This window comes from Pseudorca crassidens, chromosome 5 (genome assembly GCF_039906515.1).
Source record: "Pseudorca crassidens isolate mPseCra1 chromosome 5, mPseCra1.hap1, whole genome shotgun sequence".
Classification (NCBI taxonomy): Eukaryota; Metazoa; Chordata; class Mammalia; order Artiodactyla; family Delphinidae; genus Pseudorca; species Pseudorca crassidens.
The window spans coordinates 77,678,699-77,699,529 of NC_090300.1; the positions used below are offsets into that span (position 1 = coordinate 77,678,699).

The 20,831-nt window shown below is 41.5% G+C and overlaps 2 protein-coding genes and 1 long non-coding RNA gene across 8 annotated transcripts in view; 2 read left to right on the forward strand and 1 right to left on the reverse strand.

Annotated features, from left to right (window-relative positions):
* LOC137225085 (uncharacterized) overlaps window positions 1-9,132 on the reverse strand; it is a 30,615-nt gene extending 21,483 nt beyond the window's left edge. The window contains exons 1-2 of one of the 2 annotated variants that reach the window (XR_010943680.1): window positions 9,080-9,132; window positions 6,523-7,704 (exon numbers count right to left, since the gene is read on the reverse strand). This is a non-coding gene — a long non-coding RNA (uncharacterized lncRNA). The other variant, XR_010943679.1, reaches the window with a different exon arrangement.
* On the forward strand, window positions 5-5,804 carry SMCO1 (single-pass membrane protein with coiled-coil domains 1). The gene is made up of 3 exons (XM_067738553.1): window positions 5-184; window positions 2,464-2,613; window positions 4,625-5,804. Exons 1-3 carry the CDS (start codon window positions 135-137, stop codon window positions 5,067-5,069), a joined length of 645 nt encoding a protein of 214 aa, XP_067594654.1. The 5' UTR covers window positions 5-134; the 3' UTR covers window positions 5,070-5,804.
* A 90-nt stretch (window positions 9,133-9,222) lies between the features above and the next one.
* Window positions 9,223-20,831, forward strand: part of RNF168 (ring finger protein 168) — a 42,919-nt gene continuing 31,310 nt past the window's right edge. For 4 of the 5 annotated variants that reach the window (XR_010943676.1, XM_067738542.1, XM_067738544.1 and 1 more), the window contains exons 1-2: window positions 9,224-9,421; window positions 9,888-10,224. Coding sequence is in view for 4 of the 5 variants with exons in the window: in XM_067738542.1 (XP_067594643.1) it covers window positions 9,924-10,224 (301 nt within the window). In the remaining variant the exon portion in view is untranslated. Of the gene's footprint in view, window positions 9,800-9,887; window positions 10,225-20,831 lie in introns of all 5 variants that reach the window. The other variant, XM_067738543.1, reaches the window with a different exon arrangement.

Here is a 20,831-nt window from a genome sequence, read left to right on the forward strand (position 1 = left end):
TTCAGGCAGAATTTAGATCGAATACTCACACTGCTGCTGCCTGTTGCTGAGTGGAAGAGAGCAGAAAACCCTGGATTCAAACCTCTATTGGGTTTTTGTTTTGCTTGTTTTCTTTTTCATTTTGCCTTAAGAAGATGAACAATGAAACCACAACCCTGATATCCTTAAAGGAGGCAATGAAAAGGTTGCTAATGGCTACAGGGAGGGAGCAAGCATGGGTCTGCTTTTCTGGGAAGATGAGTAAGAGAAGAATGAAGAATAAAAATAAGCAAAGAACTACGGACATGCTAATTAGAATTCTTTCTCTGTTAACGTGTTCAGGTTCAAAAAATGTCAATTAATAATAAAGAAAAATCTACTTCCAGATGCTATAATTCCATTCAATTAATGCATGTGCTATATAACAGGTTTGCAAAAATAAGTAACGTGGTTTCTGCCCTCAAGGAGCTCACAGCCTTAGGAATAACAGAAGTATTCAAAAATGCTTACAATTTAATGTGACTGACATTATAATGGTGATGTTCCTAAAGGGCTATGAGAACATGAAGACAGGAATGAATTTTGCCTTTGACACTAGGAAAGGGAACCCTTCATAGAGGGACATTTAGGCTGGATCTGAAAGTGTGAGTAGGAGTTTACAAGAAATAAAAATACGGTAAGGAATTCTAGGCTGAGGAAACAGTACGTGGAAGCATAGAAGCTTGGAATCGCATACGGTATTCTGTCAGCAGCTAGATGTCTCATATGACTGGTGACTAGGATGTGTGAGAGAACTGGTAGAAGATGGGGGCGAAGGGCAAAGAGCCTGTTTCCTGCTGAGGAAATCCAACTTGGCTCCAGCAATATCACTGGGCAAGTCGGCAGCATAAAACGTATATAATAGTCAAATTATAAAATCAGAATTGTGTTTTAGAAGAATATCTCTGGAGAATGGATTGGACGTGAAAAGGAGGAATCAAGTTAGACTACTGTAATCCTAGGTCCAAGTGAAAGATGGCGATTAACTGGCTTACTGGAGATAGAGAGGACGGGATAGATTAGAGACACGCTGATGGAGAGAAAGGGAAAAAATGGTGAGTTATTCTGAGATTTCTAGTTCGAGGAATTGGGTAGATGGTGATGCCATTAACTGAGCTGGAGAATTGTAGTAGAAATGCAGATTTGCAGACATGTTGTTTAGGATTTATGTGGAATGATCGGGAATGCCTTTTGGTGAAAAGATTCCAAAGAAATGCTCCAATTGTAAACCTTTATACTGAATGACAAGCTAGAGTTTACCTCTAGGGTTCAAGCTGGAGATGACCTAAAAGCAATATCTTCTTAAAGGTCTAAAAGTTAATACAGAGACTTTGCCAGATATCATAGTTTTGACTTGCAGACAGAGATTACTGGCATATTAGGTCATGCAGGCCTATACTACAAAAATGCACATTTCGTACAGAGCCTTATCTATATGTAAATAGAATCCAAAGCAATGAGAAAATTCCATTGCCGAAATTTCTGAAGATGGGGTGCGAGAGGAGGGAGGAGGGACTTAGTAGATTCAGCTTAAGACAGTTGAATTTGACATCACCATCCAGGTGGAGATGTGCAAAACATAGTTGAATATACAGGTCTAGAGCTTAGGAGAGGGGTCGTACCTGAAGCTAAATTAGCTTTGGGAGAAAATAAAGACCAAGAAGAGAAAATGGTCAAGGATAGAACCCTAGGCAACCACAACAGTATTCGGGTGACTGGGGACATAGAAACTCGGGGAACTGGCTGTGTGCGTATCATTTCCTTCGTGAAAGACAATGTGGGTGGCTTCAGGCAAGTGAGTTGTGTGGTTCAATTCTTTGTGGTTCAGTTAGACATAATTTTGGTGCCACAGCGCCCTGTAACGATCAGGGCTGTTCAGAGCTACTCAGATCCCCCTTTTGCTGTTACACTGCTTAGCATTTCACTAACATCAAAAATGTCAATCATAGGAGACACGTTGTATTACTTCTGTGTAAGGCCTCTTATAGGTATTGGGGGACAGGCATAAAGATGTCCAAGAAATAGTCTCTGATCCTCTCCCTCCAAGAGCTTACAACTTAGATCATTAAAAAGTAACTCTTTGAGACTCGATTTCTTTATCCGTAAATAGTAAAAATGACTGCTTTACTTCTAATGGTTGTTGTGAGAATCAAATTAAAGCTTGTATAAAATATTTTTTAACGTATAAAGTATGGTACGAAGACAAGACATGGCATGTAATTGAGGTAATTAGACAATTCACATGTTTGGCAATATAAGGAATGCCAGAACTAGGATGATGACTAGAGAGAACAGCAAATGGGAACAACTGTTCATAATCTTAAAATGTAAATAGCTACTCAAATTTGATAGTGGTTATAAACAATGTATTATAGCCTTATATTAAGACAGAACCTTAGTTTTGTGCCCTGACCTAAATTAACCCTTGATTCTTTTATCCTATAGAGTAGGCCACAAACTCCAAGCATTAGAAGCACAGTTTAAAGAACTGGACTTCACCAAGGATAATCTGACACAGAAATTTGAACATCATAGCAAGACTCTGGCAAACCAAGCTGCCCAAGATGAGCTGTGGACAGCAGTTCTGTCATTCAAGTGAGTATCCAATCAGAAATCAGTGGAATTTTGTGGTTTTGTGAGAGCTTGCTGTGGTCATTCTAAAATTGGGTTTCTTTTTTTTTTAAATAAATTTATTTATTTATTTTTGGCTGTGCTGGGTCTTCGTTGCTACATATGGGCTTTCTCTAGTTGCAGCAAGCAGGGGCTTCTCTGGTTGTGGAGCATGGGCTCTAGGCACGCAGGCTTCAGTAGTGGCAGCACATGGGCTCCGTAGCTGTGGCTCACAGGCTCTAGAGCGCAGGCTCAGTAGTTGTGGCGCACAGGCTTGGTTGCTCCGCAGCATGTAGGATCTTCCTGGACCAGGGCTCGAACTCGTGCCCCCTGCATTGGCAGGCAGACTCTTAACCACTGTGCCACCAGGGAAGTCCCTAAAATTGGGTTTCTTAATATGGTTCCAACAATGGATTGTGAAGAAGTTACATTTTCTTAAGCTCATTCATTCAAAAGAGATTAATTTGAGCACCTGTTTACTTGCCAGAACTGTGGTACACATCTCAGAGTCCCTTGCTTGCCAAAGTCTTACTAACATAGAGATGGATAATATAACTCCTCTGCCATGGAGAAACTTACAGTATGAGTGGCCTGAGATCTAAGCTATCCAGTTTAGAGCAAGCCCTATTTCTTTTTTTTTTTTAATTCTTTTAATAGTGTGTATCTGTTAATCCCAAACTCCTAATTTCTCTCTCTCCCCTTCCCCTCTGGTAACCGTAAAATTGTTTTCTATGTCTGTGAATCTGTTTTGTAAATAAGTTCATTTGTATAATTTTTTTAGATTCCACATATAAGTGATATCATGTGGCATTTGTCTTTGTCTGACTTAATTATGATAATCTCTAGGGCCATCCATGTTGCTGCAAGTGTCATTATTTTGTTGTTTTTTATGTCTGAGTAACATTTCTCTGTATATATGTATCACATCTTCTCTATCCATTCATTGGTCGATGGACGCTTAGGTCGCTTCGATGTCTTGGCTATTGTAAATAACTACTATGAACACTGGCAGGCCCTATTTCTAAAGTAAGCATTTTCTAAACTGCAACAGATGGTTCTTACCTGAAAACTGGGTTCAACTCTTGGTGGGCATTGAACCAAAAGACAACCAAGCCAAAGACCGGGACAAGAAAGGATGTATTACTTGCAGCAAGTAAGGAAAACACCAGGGATCTTCCCCAAAGTAGCGTCTTCCCAAACAACAGAACTGGGGAAGTTTTAAGCTAAGGATACATGCATAATCATGAAGGGGCTTGAATAGAGGAGAACTCAGCAGCGAATTGGGGCAAAGGTTGACAGAGTCCAAGCTTTAGTTGACTGAAGTCATAAGGGTCAGAAAAGGTCAACATCATTATTCCATCTTCCACTGGGTGGGGACCTCAGTTCCTGCAGAACTCAAAAGATATGTATCAGATTGTTACATATATCCCTTGAGGAGGAACTAGGACTCTTATCACTAAACTACTTTTTCTTGACAGCTTTTCCTTTGTCCCTGCATTCCCTCACTTACCATTAAGATCATGAATTACTGAGACCTGTTCAAGGTCAAGCACTGTGGCCAGGCTTAGATCACAAAATGGCTTAGGTCAAAAATGGCTTCTCTTGGGCTTCCCTGGTGGAGCAGTGGTTGAGAGTCCGCCTGCCGATGCAGGGGCATGGGTTCGTGCCCCAGTCCAGGAGGATCCCACATGCCGCGGAGCGGCTGGGCCTGTGAGCCATGGCCACTGGGCCTGCGCATCCGGACCCTGTGCTCTGCAGCAGGAGAGGCCACAACAGTGAGAGGCCCACATATCACAAAACAAACAAACAAACAAAAAATGGCTTCTGTTATGTCAAGAGAGCCATGCCTGGTTCTCTTTCTCTGGGGACCTCCTACCGTATCTGCTTACAGTTCTCCTAGTAGGTTTATACTTCTTTGAATTATCCTAAGAAAATTCATTTTATGTTTGTATGTAAAGAGTTCTAATGCTTAAGAAGCTCTCCACATTTTTTGTAGGTTCACTCCAATGGAATTGAATATTTTATACAGCTACGTCATTGAAGTACTCATCCGCTTGCACACTCGTGTGCTTGAGAAGCTGCCAGATCTGGTGAGAGGTCTTCCCACCTTAGCCTCCATCCTTAGACGAAAAGTCAAGAACAAGCGCATTAGAGTTGTATGGGAGTCTGTTCTGGAGGAGCATGGGATGCAAGAAGAAGATATCACAGCACTGTGCACCTTCTTTGTAGCACATGGTAACAAGGCAGAACACTACATTGCTAAAGTAAGGCAAATGTATATAAAAGATGTCAATTTCATGATCACTAATATGGTAAAGAACCAGGCTCTGCAGGATGGTTTGCTAAAGGCTGTTCAGGTCATTGAGAAGGGAAAAGCAGTGAGGGCCCCTGAAGAGCAAAAGTCATCCCTAGAAGAGTTGATACCATCAGCCAAAAGCTAACCTGTTACCCTAGACCCAGAGATTACGCTTCTAGTAATTTATCTTGCAAATGGGAAAAAATACATACATGCAACTTATTACAGGGTTATTTTTATAGCAAAAGTGAGGAGAGTGTTAAATTATGATATACTGATACAGTGGATACTTTCTGTGTAGCAATACAAGAGAATGAAGAAGCTCTTCATGTAATCGTATAGTAATATGCAGTTATCACCAAGATGTGTTGTTTTAAAATATTCATTTCCAGGGCTTCCCTGGTGGCGCAGTGGTTGAGAGTCCACCTGCCGATGCAGGGGACACGGGTTCGTGCCCCGGTCCAGGAAGATCCCACATGCCGCGGAGCGGCTGGGCCCGTGAGCCACGGCCGCTGAGCCTGCGCGTCCTGAGCCTGTGCTCCGCAACGGGAGAGGCCACAACAGTGAGAGGCCTGCGTACCGCAAAAAAAAATAAAATAAAAAAAATAAAATAAAATATTCATTTCCAATATATATTGCTAAATGGAAAAAACGGGCAAAAACAAACATATAGGCTACTATATCTATAAACTTCATAAACTTCTTCTGGAGAAATACATTAAAAAGTGGTAACATTGGTTTTCTTAGGGAAGAAAACTGAGAAGCTAGGGATCAAATGTAGGAGGAAGTCATTTCAATGTTAATCTATTTGTACTTTTTGAATTTTGAACCATGTGAATGTATGTACTAAAAGCAATAAATAAATAAAACATCTAATATATTTTGTATGTTGATGTGCATTTTCTCTCTAGTACAGTTCCATAGTTACTTGTACTAGAAAGGGAATTCTCACACACTGACCATATATTTATAATTTTAAAAAAATTTATTTATTTGGCTGTGCCAAGTCTCAGTTGTGGCATGTGGGACCTTCGTTGCCACGTGTGGGATCTTTAGTTGCGGCATGCGAACTCTTAGTTGCGGCATGTGGGATCTAGTTCCCTGACCAGGGATCAAACTCATGCCCCCTGCACTGGGAGCGTGGAGTCTTAGCCACTGGACCACCAGGCAAGTCCTATTTATAATTTTTTTTTTTTTTTTTTTTTGCGATATGCGGGCCTCTCACTGCTGTCGCCTCTCCCGTTGCGGAGCACAGGCTCCAGACGCACAGGCTCAGCGGCCATGGCTCATGGGCCCAGCCGCTCCACAGCATGTGGGATCTTCCCAGACCGGGGCACGAACCCGTGTCCCCTGCATCGGCAGGTGGACTCTCAACCACTGCGCCACCAGGGAAGCCCTATAATATTTTTTGAATAAATGCCATGCACTAGGTAGTGTGAATAACAGAAACATTTCAAAATGTGGATCCTGCCCTACAGGTAAAGTTAAACACTGACGCTTTATTTGGGAGGTACAAATTCAGGACAACCAGAATGAGTAACACTTTGGAAGGCTGTTATGTAGAGAAGGATGAGAAGTAATACAAGATGATGCGTTACCTTGCTGGCTCCTCCTTGACAATAGGTTGCTTGCTAGATCCATGCACTCAGTCTTGTCCTTCTCCAGACACATTGTTTAGAGACACCATGCCAAATAAAAAAAGAGAGAGAGAGAGAAACCACGTGTTGGAAGTGTTACTGAACCAAACTTGGTCTGTTTGCCCGCCATACATCAAAGCCAACCTACTGACATGGGGGTGTGTTGAAGGAAAGTGCAGCGTTTATTGCAGGGCACCAAGCAAAGAGAACGGGCAGCTAGTGCTGGAAAGACGACAGGAACTCCTCTGTGGCTTCCAGAGAAGGGTTTTAAAGGCACCTTTTGATGTGAGGGTTGCAGTTCACGGATTTTCTTTTGATTGGTTGGTTGTGAGGTAACAGGGTGATGTTTCCGGAATCTTAATCATCAACCGATTTCTACAAGTTTAGGGTCTAGTGCTTATGATCAGCATGTAGTCACCATCCTCCACCTGGGTGGGGTGAGCCTTAATTTCTTCAGAACAACTCAAAAGATATACATCAGATCGTTTTGTACATCCCTTGAGAAGGAACTAGGAGTGTTTTATCACTGAAGTATTGTTTAACCTATTATTAATTTTTCTACTCGGCTGCTTTTCCTTTGTTTCTGCATTTCCTCCCTTCCCTAATTTGTAACGGCTTGAGTCTGCTCTTTGGAACTCAGGGAAGGGCTAGGAAACAAAAGCCTTTGTTTCCTACAAGAAACAGGAAACATGGAGGGGCCTTTGTAGCCAGAAGGGCCCTGCAGGGTCCTGCTTGGTTTCAATCCCCCCTTTTCTTTGATACTCCTCAATCCTACTGGAACAAAAAAGGGAATAAAGTTTTCTACAGAGAGGTTAATCATAAACTTGGCAGGGAAACTCGATTTTAGAGGGGCTTGGTTTCAATAGGAAGAAGGAAGGAAAATTTCTCTGTTGTGCTCACAAAGTCTACTGTTTTCAATTGGTCAAAATTGGCTCTGTGGGGAGTGACCCCCTCATACTTCCAGGATGCATCATCTAAGCCCTCCTAGCAGCCACTGGGAAGCCAGTGACTGCATTGTTCAGTGCAGTGTTTCACAGGATCCCAGAAGTGGCAGGAGAAGCCAGAGATTCCAGAAATGCAACTGGTTAGCCCCAGGCAGAGGAAAGGACTGTGGGTCCGCAAAGTAAACGAGGGCAGGGAAATCTGAGGAAGCACATAAAATGTATCCATTACACAAGACACAGGTACCGGAAAATAGAAATCAAAATGCAAGAGTTAAAATAAGATTACAGAAAACCCCATAATCACTAGGCAATATACAAATGAGTGAGTTCAGAGGAGGGGTATCATTGTGTGGTGGAGAAATATCTCCTAGAGGAAGTGCCTTGAACTGATCCTTGAAGGAGGCAAAGCCATGAAGCAACTCATTTAGGATGAACTGAGATTTCAAGCAATGGCCCCAAAACACAAGATTTGTATGACAGTGAATAGATCATAACTGAATGTTTAAAAGAATAATAGGAGATTCCACAGGAAAAGGAGGTTGGGATCACATTAGGGAGCCTGGAATTAAGGGATTGATACTATGGACAACTGGATGACAACCAGTTTTTTGAACTCGAGTTAAAAAAAAACGAAACTTCCAAAGCTCTCTAGAAAGGATCCACACCTCCTAGTTTTGCCTTCATCTGTAAACCACTCATCTCCAGCACCTAAATGACCTCAGCAAACCTAAAAGACCTTAATGACTATTTACATGCACAGTGACTTTCTTTCCTCTTCGTCCACAGCTATTTAGCATTTCCTCAGAAAACTCAGACCTGTTTTTTTTCCAAAAATTTTAAAATTGAGGTAAAACACACATAACATAAAATTCACCACCTTAACCATTTAAAAATTTTTTTATTATTTTTTTAAGACTAGTCAAGTGCAGTAGTAAGAACCACCTTAACCATTCTTATGTGTACAGTTCAGCAGTATTAAATATTTACATTCATAAAATTGTGCAACCATCACCACCATCCGTCTCCAGAACCTGTAAAACTGAAACTCTATATCCATTAAATAATAACTCTACTTTGTCTCTATGAAGCTTGGTTCTTAAGTACTAGAGATCACAGTCTTTATATAATCCCCACCGTTTTCTTAGCCAAAATCTACTTTTTCATACAACTCAATTCAGTAGGATCAGTTGTCAGTAAAAGAACTCAATACCAAAGTAGAAAAACTTATTCCAAAAGCATAAAAAGATGAAATATTTTCCTTTTGACTTCCTTTGTAATTCTGACTGCTCTAGACTGAAATTTAACAATAAAGTAGTTAAGCCCAGGATCGTGGCAGCAGCACCAAAGTTTGTTTCCCAAGTGCCTGTTAAACTGCAGCAAGTTTGTGGATTCTCTGACCACAGCCTTTCTCGGAGACGCTTTTCCAAGAACTTTGGAAAGCGACCTAAGAGGCTTAGTTACAAATTAACGAAAACAGAAGTGTATTCTGAGGAGTACTGAGGAAAGAATTTTTTAAACTACTATTCGGTTTTTAGTTTGTTTTGAGGTTTCCCATTTTCTGCCCAGACACTAACCTTGCGACACTGCCGGGCTTCCGCAGCCTCCGGAAGCAAGAATCACGCGGGAAAAGTGGAGCCGCAGGGGTTGCGACGCAAGGGGAGGGCCCTCTCCCGGGGGCGGGGCGGGCGGCGCGCGCGCAGGCCCGGAAGTCCCTCCCGACCAAATGTTAGCCGTCTCTGCTCTTGGTCGGTTCTGTAAGGTGGGAGGGGCCGTTTTGGCGGGCAGCTGTGACGTCACTAGCCCTTGTCGGTTTGCTACAGCACTGCAGCCAAGATGAGGCTTTCTGGCTGACCGAAGAAAGGCGAGGGGTGGACTCAGAGCCCCGGGAAATGCTCGCTTGCGGCCCCACAGCAGCGGTAAGACTGGAGTCCTGCTCCAGCAGAGCCCGGCGTCCGGGGGGAAGCAGCGTTCTTTCTCGAGCGGTGGCCTGGTGGTTGCGCGCCTAGGCGGCCTCGGGCTTGGCTGCCTGGGACTAAGAGAGCATCCTCACCTGGTAAGAGGGAGGAGGGGAACTTGGTGCGAGCCTCCTGCGGCGCCAAAGAGCCAGAGCCCACCGTTCTCCTTGCCGCAGCGGTTGTTAACGCCTGGGAGCAGCCAAGGTTCATTTGTTTTCTTTCCGGATGTTTGTCTTAAACATGGACAAATACACCGCCTTCCAGGGTCGTACTGTTTACCTTGCCAGCAGAACATCTTTTTACTTCAAGACGTTTGATACTCCCAATCTCTGAATTCTGGTAGGCTGCTGAGCATAATATTTAAACACAAAACTGTTAATTTGCTTTTTCCTTACTTGGGCTGGAAATACGATTCTTTCTCTTTCAGGTGTTGATGTTGAATATGCCTTATTAGCATATTAAAATGGCTGTACCCAAAGACGCCATCCCTTCCTTGTTGGAATGCCAGTGCCAGATCTGTGTGGAAATCCTAATTGAGCCTGTGACACTCCCTTGTAACCACACGCTCTGTAAACCATGCTTCCAATCGACTGTCGAAAAGGCAAATTTGTGCTGTCCCTTCTGTCGCCGCCGGGTCTCTTCGTGGACTCGGTACCATACCCGAACAAATTCTCTTGTCAATACGGAACTGTGGGAGATAATTCAAAAACACTATACAGAGGAATGCAAGCTGAGAGCCTCTGGGCAAGAATCAGAGGAAATTGGTGAGTAAAACCCAGCGCGTTTGTTATCTAAAATCAAAAATCCTTTTAAAAGCCAATCACCACTAATCCATTTTTTTAAATTAATTAATTATTTTTTGGCTGCGTTGAGTCTTCGTGGCTGCGTGTGGGCTTTCTCTAGTTACCGCGAGCGGGGGCTGCTCTGTGTTGGGGTGCACGGGCTTCTCATTGCAGTGGCTTCTCGTTGCGGAGCCCGGGCTCTAGGCGCACGGGCTTCAATAGTTGCGGCACGCCGGCTCTAGAGCACAGACTCAGTAGTGCGAGGCCTTCGTTGCTCCGCTGCATGTGGGATCTTGCGGACCAGGGGTCGAAAGGGATCGAACCCGTGTCCCCTGCATTGACAGGCAGATTCTTAATCACTGCGCCACCAGGGAAGCCCCTAATCCATTTTTTTAAAGAATAAAACAGAAAGCCCGGTTAGTGTTTGTCTAAATTTTTCAGGGGTATTTGGGTTTTATGGGTCCCAAAATGTTGATTAAGGTCAGTGGCACGATTTTGTTCATTGTCACAGCGCAGGCTGTATTCAATTGATATTTGCTGGATTAAAAATGGAAAGAAAAAACCCAGAACAAAAGAATTGCCTGCTAGAGTCTTAAGTCATGTGAAAAGTTATATAGTCACAGATGAGCAGTAGTGTAGTATAGCAACAGCAGAAGTAAGAAAACTACTGGATTCTTGTGTTAATATCTTTTTCACTTTAAATTACTTTCTCTAACTTACTTGCCGTGCATCGCCATTCATTTAATTCTTCAGCTTGCAAGTGTTACAGTATACAAGCTCTCTCTGCTCCCTGGCGACAGGCCAATAAATCAGAGACGAGGTGTTGAGGAAAGGAATACGAGTTTATTTGGAAAGCCGGCAGACCAAGAAGATAGCCGACTAAAGTCTCAAAATAACCATCTTACCGGGTTTGGATGCCAGTTTCTTTTATAGCACAGAGAGGGGGAGGAGATGAGGAAGTAAAGTAAAAAAGCCATAAATTTTGCAAATATCCCAGACGTTTCCTTGAGCAAAGGCACTTTGGTTTAACATTCAGGCAGCGAGGCAGGGTTCCCCCAGGCAAGCCATTATGTGTAGACAGTATCCTTTTAGTGAACAAAAGCAACAGGAAGCAAAGGTTAAAGTAAAAAACAGATCCTACATCTAGTCTGATTTGCCTCTTCCCTGTTACACTGGGAGCCTAAAATAGCTTTCTGTGGCCAGTTCCATCTAGTTCATCCATTTTTATTCATAGCTCTCCACAGTATGTACTATTCATTATGCTCCAAACTGAACACTGGACTCTAGCAGCCTGATCACTCACGTGATCAATAAGTCATGCGGTGTTTCATGTTTAGGCTTTGAATGTGGTGCTTATGCTCTGGTCTACTTGCCTTATTTTGGAATTCTTTTTATTGTGGTAAATAAAATTTGCCATTTTAACCATTTTTAAGTGTACAGTTCAGTGTTGTTAATTACATTCACAATGTTTTGCAGCCATCACCACTGTGTTTCCAAAACTTTTTCATTACCCCAGACAGACTCTTCAACCATTAAGCAATGACTCTTCCGCTCCCCTCCCCCTTTCCGGAGTTTCTAATCTCTGAATTTGCTTGTTCTAGGTTTTTCATATAAGTGTGTTCATTCAGTATGTGATCTGTTGTGTCTGGCTTCTTTCACTTAGCATAATGCTTCCAAAGTTCATACAAGGTTATATCAGTACTTCTTTCCTTTTTAGGGCTGAATAATTTTATGGATATATTTTTTTCACTCATCCATTGATGGACATTTGGGTAGTTTTCATCTTTTGGCTGTTCGAACAGTGCTGATATGAATATTCATGTACAAGTATTTGTTTGAATATGTTTTCATTTCTTTTGTGTATATATCTAGGAGTGGAATTGCTGGATCATATGGTGATTCTATGTTTAGCTTTTTGAGAAACTGCCAAACTTTTCCACAGGTCTGCACCGTTTTACATTCCCACCACAATGTGTAATGGTTCCAATTTCTGCACATCCTAACCAACACTTGTTATTTTCTGGGTTTTTTTTTTTTTTCTTTTAATTTTTTTACAGCCATCCTAGGAGGTGTTAAGTGGTAGCTTAGTGTGTTTTTTAAATTGTTGGTAAAGTATACATAACAAAATTTACCATTTTAACCATTTTTAGGTGTGCAGTCCAAGGTATTAAGTACGTTCACATAGGTGTGCAACCATCACCACCATCCCTTTCCAGAACTTTTTCATCTTCCCAAACTGAAACTCCATACCATTAAACAACAGTTCCCCAATTCCTTCTTCCTTCAGCCCGTGGCAACCACCATTGTTACTTCCTGCCTCTATGAATTTGACTACTTTGGGTACCTCATATAAGTAGAATCATAGTAGCTGTTTGTGCTTTTGTATGTGGCTTCTTCCTTTCCTCTCCTCCCCTCCCCTCCCCTCCCCTCCCCTCCCCTCCCCTCCCCTCCCCTCCCCTCTCCTCCCCTCCCCTCTCCTCCCCTCCCCTCTCCTCTCCTCCCCTCCCGTCCCCTCCCCTCCCCTCCCCTCCCCTTCTCTCCCCTCCCCTCCCCTCCCCTTCCCTTCCCTTATCTCCTCTCCTCTCTCTTTTTTCCAGGAGGGCAATTGGGCAGTTTTTTTAAAAATTGAAGTATAATTGACTTACAGTATTGGTTTCAGAGGTACAGCAGTGATTCGATATTTTTATACACTACAAAAAGATCACCACCTTCTTTCACTTAGCATAATGTCAGAGTTCATCCATGTTGTAGCATGGGTCGGAATTTCATTCCTTTTTATGGCTAAATAATGTTTCATTGTATGTATTTACCATGCTTTGTTTATGCATTCATCTGTCAATGGATCTTTGGGTTACTTCCATCTTTGGCTTCCACCTTTTGGCTATTGTGAATAATGCTGCTATGAACTTTGGTGTACAAGTGTCTGTATCCCTGCTTTCAACTCTTTTGGGTATGTACCCAGAAAGGAACTGCTGGATCACATGGTAATTCTATGTTTAATTTTTTGAGGAACTGCTATACTCTTCCATAGCAGCTATACAATCTTAAACACTCCCACTAGCAATGTGCAAGGGTTCCTTTTTAGGATATCTTGGTCATTTGTTACTTTATGGTTTTGTTTTGTTTCATACAGCCATCCTAGTGGGTGGGAGATGCTATCCCATTGTGGTTTTGATTTGCATTTCCCAAATGACTAATGATATTGAGCATCTTTTCATGTGCTTATTGGCCATTGCATATCTTCTTTGGAAAGATGTTTATTTAGGTCCTTTGCTCATTTTTTAATCAGGTATTTGTTTTTTTGTTATTGAGTTGTTAGTATTCCTAATATATTCTGGAGTTAACCCTTATCAGATATGATTTGCAAATATTTTCTCATTTCATAGGTTGCCATTTCACTTTATTGATTGTGTCCTTTGATGGACAGAAGTATTTAAGTTTGATGTAGCCCATTTGTCTATTTTTACTTTTGTTACTTGTGCTTTTGGTGTCATATCCAAGAAATCATTGCTAAATCCCATGTCATGAAGCTTTTCCCCTGTTTTCTTCAGGAGCTTTATATGTAGTTTTAGGTGGCCGTTCAGTAAGTATGACTAAAAAGTGGTGATGGGTAATTAACTGTCATTGTATAGAAGTGTCTTGTGTAAAATGTTTGAGGTTAAGATGGTAAAGATAATAACGTAAGTGGTGGACAGTTACAATTTGTGGCTGCACAACATCTTACGTTTTGATAGTTTCCTACCTAAGGGTTCTGTCTTCTCCACGAAATTACAGGATTCATACTTCCCATCTCCTAGGGTCAGGCATGTGACCTAAGACCTGGATTTAGAAGTAAACAATATGAATATGTAGCAGTGAGCAGGAAGACTGACCTGCAAGCCTGGTGACAGAGAAACCCACTTCTTCAGGGGCAGCACCGCTTGGACTTTTGGAATCCAGGTCTGAGCAGCAGCGGAAATGGTATTTTTGCTAGAACAACTCTCATGGTGTAATTGGGCATTATTGCTGGTTACATACCTTTAGGACCTGGGTCTCAGGCCCACCCAAAGATTATTTCTATGTTTGATTTCTATAATATGCTATTACTAGGCAGACCTGTTTGATAATTGATAGCAAGATTAGTTGCAAGTAGGAGACCTTCAGAGATGTGGGAATCTCACATTGGTTGTAGCAACTGTTTGGGTTTGATGGCCGTGAGGATAAAATTAGTTACAGAGGATGTGACTTTAGCAGTCCAATATCATGCAGTGATGAAACAGTTCCTTAAGTTATTACCTAGAATAAAGTGCCCACTTAAGGAGAGGCTATGGATGCTTGCCATGGGTTTGTATAGAATTCTTTTTTCCCCCCTCCATTACTCAGAAATTTTACTTAAGTAGAATTCTTTCTTAAGGCATTAAAAAACCCAGGAAGTTTCTGTGATTTCCCTAAGAGAGTTTTCTCATCTTTTGCAGTCATAGGCTGATACTGTCAAAAACCAGAGCCTGAGCTTGTGAGTTGATGAATTACAACATAAATTGAGTTTAAAATCTCACTAGATCTCTTATAAAAGTTAAAGGACTTAGTAGGGAAAAGAGTGGGACCATAAAATTGGACAGTGACATAGCGCTGATTTGGGTGACTAGTACCTCAGACCCCACTTCTGAACTAAATTCTCTCACTGTTACAAATTTTGATCAACTATGTGTAAGAGACACAGCAACAAATAATGGCTTAAACAAGGAAGACATCTTTTCTCAACAAGTTCAGAGGCAAGCAATCTAGGACTTGACTCATGTGGATGTCATCAAGGAACCAGGTTCCTCCCCGTTTTTTCCCCCCTCCATCCTTAGTATTGGCTTTTGTCCTCGTGGTCACAGTACAAATGCTACACTCCCGTATTCCAGCATGGACATGGAAGGAACTGGGTGGCGTCTCTATTACAAAGGTAAAACAGCCACAGATAAAGAGTTCTGCTTGTTTTAGCTGGACACATTTTCTTGAACACAGTTGAGGTTCTTTTAATAAGGAAGCAAGGAAGACTGGGTGTGAAATAGGAAACTAACAGAGTCCATCATAATGTCATTCTTTAAAATCAGCCTTCATGATACACAGTGTTATTATCTGTAGTCAGTCCAAGCCATTGCATGTCACGTGAGCACATCTGTTTGCTTTTCTGTGAGTGCTATTTAAGTTTATTTTTTAAAATTTCATAGCTTTATTGAAGTATAATTAATGTGCAGTAACTGAGTGTATTTAAAATTTGCAATTTGACAAGTTTTGATATGAGCATCTTTTCATGTGCTTTTTTGCTGTCTGTCTCTTTTGGTAAAGAGTCTGTTCAGATCTCAGGCTCATTTTTTTCTTATTGGGTTGTATATCCTTTTTTTTACCGCACCCCCCACCCCCTGTGCTGTGCAGTATGTGGGATCTTAGTTCCCTGACCAGGGATTGAACCTGCCCCCCTTCATTGGAATCGCAGAGTCTTAACCACTGGACTGCCATGGAAGTCCCTAAGTTTTTAACCCATTTTGAGTTAATTTTTGTATATGGTGTGAGGGAAGGGTCCAACTTCATTCTTTTACATGTGGATATCTCGTTTTCCTGGTGCCATTTGTTGATAAGACAGTTATTCTAAAGTTTTTGTTTAGTAAGTCTGTTGTCTAGACTTCCTTAGGGATGGTTTCTGTTCCTTTGAATTGTCCAAACGTTCTTGTTTCTTAGTATGCCTTGTGGTTGGTTTTTTGGAGAAAATTGAACATTTGAATATTACAATGTGGTAACTCTGGGAATCAGATTCTTCCCTTTCCCTGGGGTTTACCATTTTTTTGATTGTTGAAGGCTATAATAGGCCATTTGTTACTGAGTTTCCCAAACTATTTTTGCAAAGACTGTGTTCCTTAATGTGTGTGATCACCGAGTCTTTGTCTTAGTTTGTGTTTGGTTAGTGTTTTGACAGATTTCTTTGAATGTCAGGAGCTGAAAAAACAAGAAAAAGAAACAAAACAAAGAAGCACTTCTCTATCTTGACACATTGGCTTGGTGCCAAGGCTGTCCTTCAGCACTTAGCCAGCCTTGAATTGAGCCTGGGATCAGCCCAAGGTGAAAGCTTAGGGTCTTCTCAGATGTTTTCTGAGCATGTGTCTTGCCCTGAGTCTGCTCATTTCCCTCCAGAACCAGGAACAAGTGTCCCAATCTGAGAACGTGGGTTTCCCTCTTAAAGACTGCCAGTATGCTGAGGAGTGTGTGGGGCAAGAACAAGTAAAGTGTCCCCAAAATTTTCCTACTGCTTTTTTTTTTTTTTTTTTTTTTTTTTTGCGGTACGCGGGCCTCTCACTGTTGCGGCCTCTCCCGTTGCGGAGCACAGGCTCGGGATGTGTAGGCTCAGCGGCCATGGCTCACGGGCCCAACTGCTCCACGGCATGTGGGATCTTCCCGGACCTGGGCACGAACCCGTGTCCCCTGCATTGGCAGGCGGCCTCTCAACCACTGCGTCACCCGGGAAGCCCCCTACTGCTTTTTGAGATTGGCTTTTTCTTTTTCTTTTTTTTTAAACATTTAATGTTATAATTCACATTTACTCGGGTTTAGAAGAATAAGAAAGGTACAACACTAGGATCTCCATAGAGATATATCTTAGACAAACCACTAAAAAACCCCATTGGAAACAGCAAGACATTTTCTTTTGAAGTTTTCTATTTTATTTTATTTATTTTTTATGCAGCAGGTTCTTATTAGTTATCTATTTTATACATATTAACTTATATATGTCAATCCCAATCGCCCAATTCATCCCATCACCACCACCCACTGTTCCACTTTTCCCCCCTTGGTGTCCATATGTTTGTTCTCTACATCTGTGTCTCTATCTCTGCCCTGCAAACTGGTTCATTTGTACCATTTTTCTAGGTTCCACATATATGTGTTAATATACTATATTTGTTTTTCTCTTTCTGACTTACTTCACTCTGTATGACAGTCTCTAGATCCATCCACGTCTCTACAAATGACCCAATTTCGTTCATTTTTATGGCTGAGTAATATTCCATTGTATATATGTACCACATCTTCTTTATCCATTTGTCTGTCAAAGGGCATCTAGGTTGCTTCCATGTCTTGGCTATTGTAAATAGTGTTGCAATGAACATTGGGGTGCATGTGTCTTTTTGAATTATGGTTTTCTCTGGGTATGTGCCCAGTTAGTGGGATTGCTGGGTCATATGGTACTTCTATTTTTAGTTTTTTAAGGAACCTCTGTACTGTTCTCTATAGTGGCTGTATCGATTTACATTCCCATCAACGGTGCAAAAGGGTTCCCTTTTCTCCACACCCTTTCCAGCATTTGCTGTTTGTAGCTTTTCTGATGATGCCCATTCTAACTTGTGTGAGGTGATACCTCATTGTAGTTTTGATTTGCATTTCTCTAATAATTAGTGATGTTGAGCAGCTTTTCATGTGCTTCTTGGCCATCTGTATGTCTTCCTTGGAGAAATGTCTATTTAGGTCTTCTGCCCATTTTTGGATTGAGTTGTTTGTTTTTTTAATATTGAGCTGCTTGAGCTGTTTATGTATTTTGGAGATTAATCCTTTGTCCGTTGATTCGTTTGCAAATATTTTCTCCCATTCTGAGGGTTGTCTTTTCATCTTGTTTATGGTTTCCTTTGCTGTGCAAAAGCTTTCATGTTTCATTAGGTCCCATTTGTTTATTTTTGCTTTTATTTCCATTACTCTAGGAGGTGGATCAAAAAAGATCTTGCTGTGATTTATGTCAAAGAGTGTTCTTCCTATGTTTTCCTCTAAGAGTTTTATAGTGTCCAGTCTTAAATTTAGGTCTCTAGTCCATTTTGAGTTCATTTTTGTGTATGGTGTTAGGGAGTGTTCTGATTTCATTCTTTTACATGTAGCTGTCCAGTTTTGCCAGCACCACTTTTTGAAGAGGCTGTCTTTTGTCCATTGTATATCCTTGCCTCCTTTATCATAGATTAGTTGACCATAGGTGCGTGGGTTTATCTCTGGGCTTTCTATCTTGGTCCATTGATTTGTATTTCTGTTTTTGTGCCAGTGCCATATTGTTTTGATTACTGAAGCTTTGTAGTATAGTCTGAAGTCAGGAAGTCTGATTCCTCCAGCTCCGTTTTTTTCCCTCAAGACTGCTTTGGCTATTCGGGGTCTTTTGTGTCTTCATACACATTTTAAGAGTTTTTGTTCTAGTTCCGTAAAAAATGCCATTGGTAATTTGATAGGGATTGCATTGAATCTGTAGATTACTTTGGGTAGTATAGTCATTTTCACATGATTGATTCTTCCAATCCAAGAACGTGGTATATCTCTCTGTTGGTATCATGTTTAATTTCTTTCATCAGTGTCTTATAGTTTTCTGCCTACAGGTCTTTTGTCTCCTTAGGTAGGTTTATTCCTAGGTTTATTCCTATTCCTGAGAAGAAAGTGTAATCTGCTGTGTTTGGATGGAATGTCCTATAAATATCAATTAAATCTACCTGGTCTATTGAGTCATTTAAAGCCTGTGTCTCCTTATTAATTTTCTGTCTGGATGATGTGTCCATTGGAGTAAGTGAAGTGTTAAAGTCCCCCATTATTATTGTGTTACTGTCAATTTCCTCTTTTATATCTGTTAGCAGTTACCTTATGTATTGAGGTGCTCCTATGTTGGGTGCATATATATTTATAATTGTTATATCTTCTTTTTGGATCGAGCCCTTGATCATTATGTAGTGTCCTTCCTTGTCTCTTGTAACATTCTTTATTTTAAAGTCTATTTTATCTGATATGAGTATTGCTACTCCAGCTTTCTTTTTGATTTCCATTTGCATGGAATATCTTTTTCCATCCCCTCACTTTCAGTCTGTATGTGTCCCTAGGTCTGAAGTGAGACTCTTGTAGACAGCATATATATAGGTCTTGCTTTTGTATCCATTCAACGAGCCTATGTCTTTTGGTTGGAGCATTTAATCCATTCATGTCTAAGGTAATTATCGATAATTATGTTCCTGTTACCATTTTTTTAATTGTTGCAGGTTCGTTTTTGTAGGTCCTTTTCTTCTCTTGTGTTTCCCACTTTGAGAAGTTACTTTAGCATTTGTTGTAGAGCTGGTTTGGTGGTGCTGATTTCTCTTAGCTTTTGCTTGTCTGTAAAGCTTTTGATTTCTCTGTTGAATCTGAATAAGAGCCTTGCTGGGTGGAGTAATCTTGGTTGTAGGTTCTTCCCTTTCATCACTTTAAATATGTCATGCCAATCCCTTCTGGCTTGTAGAGTTTCTGCTGAGGAATCAGCTGTTAACTTTATGGGAGTTCCCTTGTATGTTATTTGTCATTTTTCCCTTGCTGCTTTCAATAATTTTTCTTTGTCTTTAATTTTTTTCAGTTTGATTACTGCATGTCTCGCCGTGTTTCTCCTTGGGTTTATCCTGCCTGGGATTCTGCGCTTCCTGGACTTGGGTGGCTATTTCCTTTCCCATTTTCGGGAATTTTTCAGCTATAATCTCTTCAAATATTTTCTCGGGTCCTTTCTCTCTCTCTTCTCCTTCTGGGACCCCTATAATGCGAATGTTGTTGTGTTTAATGTTGTCCCAGAGGTCTCTTAGGCTGTCTTCATTTCTTTTCATTCTTATTTCTTTATTCTCTTCCATGGCAGTGAATTCCAGCATTTTATCTTCCAGGTCACTTATCTGTTCTTCTGCCTCAGCTATTCTGCTATTGATTCCTTCTAGTGTATTTTTCATTTCAGTTATTGTATTGTTCATCTCTGTTTGTTTGTTCTTTAATTCTTCTAGCTCTTTGTTAAACATTTCTTGTATCTTCTCTATCTTTGCCTCTATTCCTTTTCCAAGGTCCTGGATCATCTTCAGTATCATTATTCTGAATTCTTTTTCTGGAAAGTTGCCTATCTCCACTTCATTTAGTTGTTTTTCTGGGGTTTTATCTTGTTTGTTCATATGGTACAAAGTCCTCTGCCTTTTCTTTTTTTTTTTTTTTTTTTGCCTTTTCATTTTGTCTGTCTTTCTGTGAATGTGGTTTTTGTTCCACAGGCTGCAGAATTATAGTTCTTGTTTCTTCTGCTGCCTGGCTTCTGCTGGATGAGGCTGTCTAAGAGGCTTGTGCAAGCTTCCTGATGGGAGGGACTGATGGTGGGTAGAGCTGGGTGTTGCTCTGATGGACAGAGCTCAGTAAAACTTTAATCCTCTTGTCTGCTGATGGGTGGAGTTGGGTTCCCTCCCTTTTGGTTGTTTGGCCTCAGGCGACCCAGCCCTGGAGCCTACCCAGCTCTTTGGTGGGGCTAATGGCCGACTCTGGGAGGACTCACGCCAAGGAGTACTTCCCAGAACTTCTGCTTCCAGTGTCCTTGTCCCCACGGTGAGCCACAGCCACCCCCCACCTCTGCAGGAGACCCTCCAACACTAGCATGTAGGTCTGGTTCAGTCTCCTATGGGGTCACTGCTTCTTCCCTTGGGTCCCAGTGCACACAGTACTTTGTGTGTGCCCCCAAGAGTGGAGTCTCTGTTTTCCCCAGTCCTGTCGAAGTCCTGCAATCAAATCCCGCTAGCCTTCAAAGTCTGATTCTCTGGGAATTCCTCCTCCCGTTGCCGCACCCC